The sequence below is a fragment of the Electrona antarctica genome, assembly GCF_951216825.1.
Source record: "Electrona antarctica genome assembly, chromosome: 3".
NCBI classification, from domain to species: Eukaryota; Metazoa; Chordata; class Actinopteri; order Myctophiformes; family Myctophidae; genus Electrona; species Electrona antarctica.
Window position 1 is genome coordinate 41982781 of NC_136808.1, and position 12264 is coordinate 41995044.

The window sequence follows — 12264 nt, forward strand, 5'->3', positions numbered from 1 at the left end:
GCATCATGGCTTTCATATGGTAATATAAACTTTGGCTAAAAGCAATCCACCACCACCATCAGTTCAATGTTTACAGTCTATCAGTCTCTCCCTCCCGGGAGGAAAAACTGTCTGTCTGTCATGGAAGTAGGCTACAACCTCTTCCTCTTGTAATGATTAGTCAACACTAGTTCACTCTTAAGTGAACTTACAGGATGTGTAGATATATTTGTAGCGCCCTGAGAGATAATGCTTTGACTGGGTATCTGTCGAGTGTCTGTGTAACGCTGTGTTCGTCGATCGATCATCCGGCAGCCCCCGAACCCCGGGCCCCCTTGAGTCACGGGCCGGGAGCTGAAAATGTTGCTTCATGTGCACGAGTGGAGTGTGTCCATGCGTGGCCAGTGAGAACTGCTGCATTCATTAACATGGGAGCGAGTGTGGACTAGCATCTGTGTGCTTATACTCTTGCACGTCTGGCAGGGCATGACCCATCTGATGAAATGCTGGAACCTGTGCTCCTCCTGGCTCAATTGGCTAGACGCCAGCGGTGTGCTCTTTCGCCAAAAACAATCGTCCTGCATCCTGATGAAAACACATTGTGCACGTATACGTACGCATACACAGCACATGTGTGGATTGTGTGCACGCAGTGCATGAGCCCGTTCATTAAGGGTCCCGGTTTGAGGGTCTGAAAATATGGTCACCCTAATCAATACTTTTGGGTTGTTCAAATGGTGAATGTTCAGATATGCCTTGCGAGATAAGCCTTCCGGTAGCACGACACTTAAATAATCTCATAACCTGAAAATTGCCCGACTTCCATGTGCCTCTGTTCTCCAAAGTTTGGAGTGTGGAGCCCTTAAAGAGCCCGACCTAATCTCCATTTGCCCATGGCGCATTAGAGAGGAGGAGAGACAGAAACAGAGGGGGGGGATCAAAGCCAAGCAGGGGAAACTGCAGGGCTCAGGGTCCCTTTGACAAATAAAGCTACCGAGAGGCACTTAAGTCTTTAATGGTCTCCTACAGATATCTGGCCTGGAAATGAAGTACACAGTGGCCTCAGTGGGGATACACATATTCACACGCATGCTTGTGTATACCGTAGATGCAATACAACCCCCCCCACCCCCCACCCACACACACGCAACTAGCACCAAGCACAGTGATTCATGCAAACAGACAGTGATTGATGTTGTGCCTGAACTGAAATGCTCCTTATCTTTTGGCTGGGTCTAATTCCCCTCCCACCATTATTTTGTTGGCACTGTGCAAAGACAGGTAATATGTTACAGTGGGGTGAGAGAAATATGGGACGTGCCGGTCCGCATCCAATCACGCAAGGCGATAAGCACTGCAAAGTCAACTGCCTCTTGTCATGCAACCTGCTGCCTAAAGTACCAAGCTGGGGGGAAGTGGGGTGTTGTACAAGTTATGCACTAATTGCTTTTCAACCATCACACCAGGTGCAACGGTTTTAATAACTCACTCACTGAAACGGCAGCTACTGGCCCACTCAAAACCCTTCACTGTTCTGTCACATACACACACACACACACACACGCCACAGTGTTTCTCTCTCACACACACACACACACACGCAACACAACTTGCTTAACTGGGTATCCAAGAGGAGCGTGCGGCGGCAGTAAAATAAACTGAAGTGGACGCAACCCCTCAAGCATGACGAGGGGAACCACAGGGCAGAAACCAATACACGCTGGCTGGATGCGGGCCATGTGTCTGCAGGGGGTTGGGGGGCTGGTAGAGGCTGTGCTGTAGCCCCAAAGGCCCATTCCATCACCTCCAAGGACTCGGTATATGTACACATGAGGCTGCACAATAGGCATTGAACCCGTGTTGTGCAAGACAAGACACTACCTGCTCACTCCTTTTAGCCGCTGTGGATATAAATACTTGACGATGAAGCTACAAATGCCTTCGAAATCAGTAGTCCTCAAACTTTTTTGTACCAAGGACCCCCAAATTGATATAGGCCGACATGTGGTTGCGGACCCCCATTTGAATGTTTTTGTGCAGAAGAGAAAAAGTGTTCAACATTTCTAAATTATTAAAATATTTGCTTAACATAACATTTCCCACGATTTTTTTGCCAATAAAAGGCATAATTATTTCATAAAATACTTGCAGCAAACATTTTCATTGTAATTTACATACATTGTCCTTGCTCCCATACAGACTACAAACTTGGCTTTGATTCATGGTGCGCCCCAGGTTGTTTGCATAGAGGAGATTTGAGTACACACTGGTGCCAATCAAACTGTAGGAAAACAATGGCAGAAATAACTGCACAATAGCGTCAACTTCCATGGATAAGCTATAACCCATTTATGCCACCCCCTCCCCTTCTGTTGTTGTTGCAGCACCGTTCTGGTGTCTGGAGGTGTCGTATGTGTTTCCAGGCAAGGTTTTCTAGGTTAGCACTAGTGCTGCTGCGTGTTCCTGCTGCTAGAGGTGATGTTTATGTAAAGGCTGCAGAGCGGCATGTTAATTACAGAGTACACAGGATGAGGATTAAGATGACAACCATGAGAAGCACATCTACCCATCCCAGTAGGAGGGGGCGAATGCTTCTGCACGGCAAGCAGCTGGGCCTCGTCAAGGGGGGTGGTACCGTTTGACACAATTCCGTTCCATTCAATTTAATTTGTAATTAACATGACATCATCCTCAGGTAAAATATTAAATGGGGGGGGGGGGGGGGGGTAGAGAGTAAGGTAGGTACATGGGGATCAAACTATCAATGAGGTGTAGTATATCCTCGTGGTACCCATCCGGACACTCTACCCTGAGCCACTAGCTAATGTCTTACTGTACCGTGCCGTTTGCACAGGTACAAAACTGGACAATAAAAACAAGTCATACAGACATGCTTCACATAACATGCCATCACGTAACAATAAAAGGCTGATTATGTATGGTCCAAAACGGTCAAGTGGTTTAGTAAGTAACTTAACCTACATTCCTGTGCTTTTCACATGGGGCTAGAAGGTGTCAGGCGAGGCCTTGTGGGTAGAGCGATCATCCTTTGATGATAAAGCTATCTAGTTTGATCTCAGCTACTGTTAATGTGACTCACTCCAGCTATGTGCAAAAAGACATTGACCCTTGGGACTCTTAAGGAAGAACATCATGAGTTAGCTGCTTCAAATATACCAGTAAATGCAGAATGCAGAGTTTATATGAATTCACAGACTCAACTGGACCGCCTAACGAGCACCTTCGCAAAAGTACTTTCCATAAGACCCCCACCGCACGCACACAAACACACCCTCAGGGGTGTTTTAAAGACCTAAAGGCTGACTTATTGTTCTCATTCCCCCGGACTCCAGTAGCAAGGCTAGCGTGCCATTCCCTTATCTTGTGCCCGTTTTAACCAGTTATGCAATACTTGCTCAGTGCTCTTGTAGTATACAGAGAGAACGGGCTTCCCTGTTGATGGCCCGTTTGCTAGGTTGTATTACATATTATGGACCTGAAGAACAAAGGTCAGTGATGTGCCAACGGTAACAAACAAAAATAAGTTTTACTCTTATGTACCTGTACACAAGATGCAGGGCCGGAACTACCATATGGGCACGTGCCCATTTATTTCATTCGGATTAGCAGGGACATTTTCTGTGGAGCAAAAATAAATTATGGTATATATATTATTATTATTATTAATTTATTTTTGTGTGAAAATGTCCCTGCTAATCCGAATGCAATAAATGGTGTCTAAAAAGATTAGTATTGTATTGTTCGTGAGAAGGCAGCTGAAAAGTGCAATCATGTGTAAAGCAGCAACAAGGCAGATTGGCCGTTGTTCAAGGTGGGTGGGCCCACTGGGCTGTGTGAGGTCAGGTGGAGAGGTGATTCTGGGGTAATAAAAGACGTACGTCTGCCATCCAGCATTGCACTGACTACATGAATGGAGGTGGTCTTCTACACTCCACAGTCCAGTACACTGCTGTCCCTGTGGGCTAGCAGGACATGATGGGTGTGTCTGACCTTAGGGAGAGGGTAGCAGTGATTAGAAGGAAAGGGGTGAGGCGATACCTCCCTCTCAATCTGTGTGTTGACCGACCCCATATCTCTCCATCTTAGACCGATGGGCATCGCTGAAAATATCCACAAAGTTTGATTACTACGGCAATTTACTCCGCTGTTTGTTCTGGGGTCTATTATTGGATTGTCAGCACTGTCCGCAGGCTCACGCATACTCAAAGACCAAGGGTCATCACGTACACGTAGAGGCAGTGGTTTTGTCCAAACACCACAACAAACTAGCTTGAACGCACAGGGGAAGGTTGGGCAGGTGGCATCATCATGGTGCGCAGTTTAACCCCTGTTAGCCCCCTTGGGATTAAAATAATATGAACTATTTTTAAACTGAAGATGATATTGTGCGTTTTAAATGTTACATTTTTGGGCACGTATAATATATATACATATAGACATACAACTCTTATCAGCCAGGGTTCCTTTTTAAAGAGGCAATGCTACAAAGCTTTTACCCCTTTATATACGGTTCTAAAATCAAACCAGAAACGCCAATACAAAGCTCTGTGGTTCCGCATTGTGGATCCATCTTCCCATGCCGTTGTACATATATTGTTTCTTTAATTTGTTTCACTCCAACTCTTGTCAAAAACGTATCAAATACAACCAGTAAATGGTTAACTAGGCAAGACGAACCGGCGGTGGGCGATACCCGAGTCCACGGACCCGATTGGCTCCGAGAGGCTGTTCACTTGACTTGAATGTGATGAATGTGATATTACGCACATGCTGGCTAGCCAAAACATTTCACCTGAATCTAACAGCATATTGAATAGCATATAAGAAGTTATCTACCACCTCAAAGCACACGCCCTTGGCTTAACTCACATAGGTTTGAGCAAACTCCTTCTCTGACACAATGAAGTCAGATGGCTATCCAGGGAGAGTATGCTGGCAAACAAAGTTATGACGTATGTGATCAGTTCACTGGCAGCACATTTCAATGATGAGATGGACCAGTTAGTTTAGCTAGACTGCTAGGCTCTGCCTGCTAATGGGCTCTCCCTCTCACATCCCACCTGTCTGGCATGGCATCAAATAGGCCAAAGATCACCCCCCACACACCCACCCCCTCAGAGATGTAGGCTACATGAAAAGCTGGCCTGAAATCCAATAACATAGCCTGAACATAGCCTTGCGTGCGTGCGTGCGTGCGTGTACTATGAATGCAAGCCAATATTGTTGGAGTGTGTCTTGTGTGAAATCCTTGTCCTTACCTGTACAGTACTCCTTGCCTCTGTGCTGGGGCACAGTAATTTGCCGATAGACGACGGGTTTAGCTGCCAGAATGTTCTCGTCGTGGCGGTAGCGGGCAGGGGTCCGTAGGCGCGCCCCGTTGCTGTTCTGATCCTCAATCTCCGAGAATACAGCGGCTTTGTCGAACAGGGCGAGGTTCCCCTCAAAGTCAAAGTCCTCGTCCAGGTCCTCGAACACAGCATCTCCGAAGCACTCGTAATTCTTGGGCCTCGTGTGTGTGCTGCTGCCGTTCCTCACACCGTTCTTCTTGGCCGTGGCCTGTGCCGTTGTTCCTCGGCCAGTAGAGGAACCTGCAAGAAAGAACACATAACTGAGGGGTTGTTCCCAAGGGGCCAGTGAGGCTATTCAACGTTGAAGCTCTGGGCCCTAGTGGTAGGAGGAGGGACTACAGGCGGACCCGTGGATTCATGACCGGGAAACCCCGTGCAGCTGGGCTTTAACATTGTGTCGTGACGTAGGACCATCACTCCAACGTCACCCCGGACCTCAAATTTGAGGTCCGGAGGAGGGACTTCCGGCAGTCTTCCGGGTGCTTCAAAACGCCACTGAGCAACTTCCACTGACATGAATAGCTGGGGGGGCGGAGCTTCGCGCCAGTTCAGTCTCTATCCTTTTATATACTCTATGGTTGTTCCTCGGCCAGTAGAGGAACCTGCATGAAAGAACACATAACTGAGGGGTTGTTCCTCTGCCAGTAGAGGAACCTGCATGAAAGAACACATAACTGAGGGGTTGTTCCTCGGCCAGTAGAGGAACATAACTGAGGGGGTTGGGGAGTCTTGGGAATACAGACAGACCCATGCTAGATTTTTCTGTCCCATACCGATCCCGATTTTGGAGGGGTCGAGACCGATTACCGATGTTTTGAAGAATACTCGGTCAAAATGAGCAATTACTTATGTTTTAAAAAAGTTATTTTTTGAATTAAAAAAATAACTTTACCACTTATGGCCTCATTATTACTCGTGTGTGTGCTGCTGCCGTTCCTCACACCGTTCTTCTTGGCCGTGGCCTGTGCCGTTGTTCCTCGGCCAGTAGAGGAACCTGCATGAAAGAACACATAACTGAGGGGTTGTTACTCGGCCAGTAGAGGAACCTGCATGAAAGAACACATAACTGAGGGGTTGTTACTCGGCCAGTAGAGGAACCTGCATGAAAGAACACATAACTGAGGGGTTGTTCCTCGGCCAGTAGAGGAACCTGCATGAAAGAACACATAACTGAGGGGTTGTTCCTCGGCCAGTAGAGGAACCTGCATGAAAGAACACATAACTGAGGGGTTGTTCCTCGGCCAGTAGAGGAACCTGCATGAAAGAACATAACTGAGGGGTTGGGAATACAGACCTTGGGAATACAGACCGACCCATGCTAGATTTTTCTGTCCCATACCGATCCCGATTTTGGAGGGGTCGAGACCGATTACCGATGTTTTGAAGAATACTCGGTCAAAATGAGCAATTCATTTATTTTTTACTTTTGAATAAAAAAAAAGTTAAATTAAATTAAAATAATTAAACTTTATTTAACCACTTATGGCCTCATTATTATATTCTTCAAAAATACAGTCTACAAACCCACATTGTGTGAGAGAGAGAGAGAGAGAGAGAGAGACTTCTTGTGGTAAGATGCGTAATTGCGCAGCTCTGAAAATGTAGAAGAGGATTTGCATGAGTAATGCTCTGCTCCCCACTATGAATGACATGATCTACTCTAGCAGCGCTGCTCAGTGGACAGAAGAACACTTATGACACTGTTAAACAATGAAGTATAAAACTTAAATGGTTAATCAGACTAATTGATTTAGTAAAACATTTTAAATAAAATCCATTCAAATGTATTAGTGCTGATTAATTGATATACAAAAAAGTTGAAAGGAAATTTAAAGAAAATATGCTTCAATTATTTGATAATCAAAAAAGTTAGTCACATAAATCGCAAATAGATAATCGATAGGACATGCTGTAGTTGTAAATAATTAGTTGCGCTTTTATGGTTGCCTGAACTCTAATCCATGTAAATAAGATTAAACCATGTAGGAGGAAAAGTGTTTTATAAAGCTGCAGTGAGCCACCAAAACGGCCCCTTAATCCTTCTGGTCCCCACTTCACTTGGCATAATTTTACTTTCTCATCTTGGTGGTCATATCAAGCACAAAACATGAACATTTCCTGGAAAGCAATTGGGCCATTCCTAATAATCACATCCTTCTAAGAAAGGAAGCATCAAAGAGTTACGCATTCCTTCCCTCATACGCATATATTTAATTACGAATGAGATAAACTACAATAGCAGTTGGCATTTTCAAATGACTAATATTTCTAACTCCTTTACTGTGTGTCATTGACTAGGACAGTCAATGACACACAGTAAACACACAGACACACTACAGCCACAACAAACACAAAACAATTATCCAACTATGTGACACTTTCACAGTTTACATACATAAAAGAAAATAAAATGAACCAAGATGGGAAAAAACTAAAAAAGACAAAACTGGAAAAACCTGGCATTCAACACAGGCCGCAGTGCATGAGCTCTCACGCTAAGCTACAGACAAGAAAGCCACGGTCGCACGCTAATGTCACAGTGACAGCTAAGGTGCTCTCGGCCCTGTCACGCAAGACACTGGGACGACTCAGTCAAAATAGACTGCCATTCATACAAAAGAAACTAGCCAATCAGACAATACATCTATAACCTGCCACTGTGTCACAACTACACAACAACAATAGCCTGACCTAACTCCCGGTCTTAAATGACAGACAACCGATCCATGTTCTACCGCATCCATTCAGAAGTGAGATGAAAATACAGGCAGCCACACATTTTTTGCAATTGAAAGTTATGAAATTAAATCAAAATATATTTCATTGTAGTGTATATTTAGAGATCATGTTATGAGAAACTTCCCAAAGAACCATTTAACACTGCAACGCCACCAACCAAAACATCACAGATAACCAAAACAAAACCTCCATACATACATCAAAAGCTTTTTTTTAAGGGATGTATGTCACCGACTATTCATCAACAAACCTTTTTGTCAATGGTTGAACCAGACGTCTGAATGAACTGGGCAGCTTTCCAAGTCAAGCAAACTAGTGAATAGCAGTAATAAAGTTGTGAGATTTATGAGGACACCAAGGATCAGTCTGGATGCCAGAGAAAACATTGTCATTGTATGCTTCAGCTAAACGCAAAAAAGTGTGTATTGTGTGAGAACGTGCCTAGATGCGGACCATGTTGACTCAAACATAGATTATTAATTCAAACTACATAACTAACCCTAAATGTAACTGGTGGCTGTAACGTCGACATGCAATGTGTCAGTGGTTTGCAGAAACGTGGGTTGCTGAGGATACAGGACTGATGACACCAAGTCAGGCTCAAGGATGAACCATGGACAAACTAGGAGGCTAAATAACTAGTCTAAACTGCAGTGTGAATTATTTTTACTTGACATGAAGCGTAACAATCAAGGAAAGCCTTCTCCTTATTTTGCAAGGCAGGCTTTTATTTTTTATCTGAACTTTTATAATGGACATCTTAGTTCTGAAACGACATAGAAATTTGGAGATGACCGACATCAATGTTGTAATTAATGTCAGAATAAATAATAAAAGCTGTGTAAATGAGTCATTTTGCTTACAACACAATATCTCGTAGCAAACCAAATGCAAAGAGAGTAAACATGTTATGCAGACAGAAATGGCTCGCATGACAACACCTGAATATACAAGCTCAGAATCTACCTGAATCTACAAGCTACAGATCTACAAGCTTGATTCACGAAAATATTTGAATATATATTCTTTCAGAGCAGACGGGGGCCAATTACATATCATTTTTAGGGTCCTTGACATGAAATAGTTTGAGAACCACTGAAATTTAGAAGCCATTTTTTTTAATCGGCCTCAGGTCTAAATGGGTTAAAATATGTGATTCAAAAATGATTCTCAAACTTTTCAATTTCTTTTTTTTTTAAACAATCCGTGATATTGATATTTTCAGATTTACAAAAAAAAGACATGAAAAGGTGAAAGTGATCAAAACAGTAGAAGAAACAAAGTATTGAGTAAGACTTTCACAAAGACAAAGCAAAATGCTATAGACACAAAAATAAAATCTAATTAGAAGGACAAGACAAGAGAAAAATTAAGGGAAACAACCTAATGGGACAAAAGAAATAGAGAACCTTTTCAATTTCAAGGACCCTATTGCATTAGGCCACAGGCTGGTTTAGATCTATCAGAAGCCAAGTTCAACATGATCACTTTACAGGTTATTAAGCTGAAAAAAAGACAACCAAATGATTCAATTGGTTGAATTATTGACCACATCACTGTGGTGCCAATAATGGCGACAAAGCACGGCCCTCATGCAATATTGCTTAAGCAGCAAATTATCCATAAATCTCCTAGTCTGAAGGTTTGCCTGACCCAGAGGCGTATCTCCAATAAGGCGAGGACAGGCGTCCACCTGTCCAAATCCATTTCTGCCTGGACAAAATCCATACAGTGAGAAAGAAATAGACAAAAACAAGACCTGAGAACTATTAGTGGACAGCTGATTGGAATGTAAATGTCGGTTTATTGTCATTGTTTATGTAAACTGTAAAAAGTGTCCTGTAAGTCCATATGGGCTGGGCTTCTTCGGAAGCATGACACTCAAAGAATCAATCAATCAATCTGCATGCCTTTAAGCCTTTGTATCCTACTCGTCTGGCAGGTATATCTCTTTGAAAACCTTTAGTGCTACGATTGTGCGCGGGGAGACGACAATTAACACATCTTGCCTGCCCAAAATGTAATTCCTGGAAACGCCACTGGCCTGACCTGCTTTAGCTTTCTTGAACTGTACTCTCAAGGATCTATTAAATGAGTCAAGTCTCAGAGGGAGCTAGAAAAAGTGCCCCTCGGGGCACAAGTCTCCACCAGGATAGGATAGATTGTTTGTGATGTATCAGTATATGCATAATGCTTAGTAATGTTATGAAGATGAATGCATGTTGCGTTTTCAATAAATGGCTGGCATAGTACGAAACTGGCCACTCCTGAAAACCTTGGAAGGGAATCATAGCCAATCAGGGTGGAATATGAGAATAAAACGTCTTGATCACATGGGGGCGGCGGTGGCTCAGGGGTAGAGTGGCTGGATGGTAACCGCAAGGTTGCCAGTTCGAACACGGGCTTTGCGTGAAATTTGGATAAAATCTGTTTTAATATAAAGAAATGTGGTTTTCTTCCTTATGGTGGCACTATAACAGGCATATGTGAAAAATGTAGCGCAAAGGTTTTCCTTGGCTTCTAGTGAGTGTGCATACAACGTTGTACACAGATCGGTGCAGTTCTAGGTAAAACAAGAGTTGGCCTGGCTAATATAGCACCACCGTGAGGCTGTTTTGACATTTTTAAGTGGCATTTCGTCCTCAGCCTAGTGGAATGTGTAAAATTTCACGGAAATTGCACGCTGTGTTCATGATTTGTGGCATTTTGTTCAAAGCTGACCAATCCTGCGAGCTTTGGAAGCAAATCTTAGCCAATCGGGATGGAATATGGGAAATTGGACAGATTCGTGTTGATCACATGAGTATAGAGATAGTGTATACCGATTTGCGTGATGTATGGATAAAGTGTGTGATGAAATGAGTTTAGTAAAACATCTGCCTCATGGTGGCGCTATCACAGGGTGTTCTGAAGAATTTGGGGTAGAGGTTAGTCGTTGGTATCCAGGGAGTGTGTGCACACAGTTTGGCATCGACCGGGCCAACGGTGCCAGAGATTAGCTGTACACAGACGGACGGACGGACACACGGACTGACGGACGGACAGAGTGCAAAACATACTCTCCCCCCCATGCCTTCGGAGTAGCGGGACATTGAGATGGTGTGTGAGGACTGTCATCACATGGCCCTGGGGGGGGGAAATGTGTTCACATGCAATGCAAAAACCTGAGAAAAACCTGTGTCACTGATGTCTAATCTAGGAGAGGAAGCTAAAGGAATGCACAGCGACGGGTCATGAACAGCTGTATGGGGTGAGGGATAGAGCAGGGCCTTTACACATCTTAACTCCTATGAATGATATGGAAACTATTCAAGCCTCAGTCATATAGGCTGATGCTTTTAATGGTGGTGGAAACATCTACCTTAGTCCGAATAAAAATGGTGTCATCTTTATCGCAGCATAAAATTCATGTTGTGTAGATGTAGTGAGGTACTCATGAAATAATTTGCGATTATTATGTGGTTATGACGTTCCCATCCGTTTCCATGGAATACTACAACTTGAGGAGGAGATGGTTTGCTGGATACTTTTTTTGAACGTGGTTCAAGGTTTCAAACTCTGTTAACAAGAGTACAATGGACATCGCATCAAGTAGGATACACTTAAAATCGTCATTATTATGAAGGTTTCTTAATTTTGGCGGAGCAGATTAATACACAAAAAATGAAATCAAACAAGCCTGCATATTTGGCACGGAAATATGCGATTATTGCAGTGAATATGCGCCCTTTTTTGAAAGAAATGGACCCCTGCATAATCTCTATTTGGCTGATTATGCAATGAATTATGCGATCGCATAATCACGTTTTTCTGGAGGGTCTATATAATATTCATCGTACAACAAAAAGAAAAAGTAATCCATCTACAAGCTCACAATACGTAGCCTGCAACAAATGACTTGCCGTGTTTCATTTATACTCACACATGGTGTTTATCAAGTAACAAAAACTAAATACTTTCAATTGAAATTCACTCAACACCAAGTTGACCAGCATTTTAGGCAAGCAACCGGGCCTGCAAAAAGTTATCATTTGTGTGAATTATCCTTTACAAAGAAGCTATGTTGGATTTGAGCTGGCTGGCTGGCTTGTGAACAGAGGGCCATCAGTTCCATGACTACACAAACTTTGTTCAGTATGTTGCACTGAATAGCTTGCTGGACAGTGCTGTCATTAAT

At 43.5% G+C, this 12264-nt stretch overlaps 1 protein-coding gene across 2 annotated transcripts in view; it reads right to left on the bottom strand.

The window, feature by feature from the left end:
* Window positions 1-12264, bottom strand: part of LOC306919112 (enhancer of mRNA-decapping protein 3-like) — a 38236-nt gene that overhangs the window by 16293 nt on the left and 9679 nt on the right. For both annotated transcript variants that reach the window (XM_079496140.1, XM_079496141.1), the window contains 2 exons: window positions 6241-6342; window positions 5259-5588 (listed from right to left, as the gene is read on the bottom strand). In XM_079496140.1, the coding sequence (XP_079352266.1) occupies window positions 5259-5588; window positions 6241-6342 (432 nt within the window). The remainder of the gene's footprint in view (window positions 1-5258; window positions 5589-6240; window positions 6343-12264) is intronic.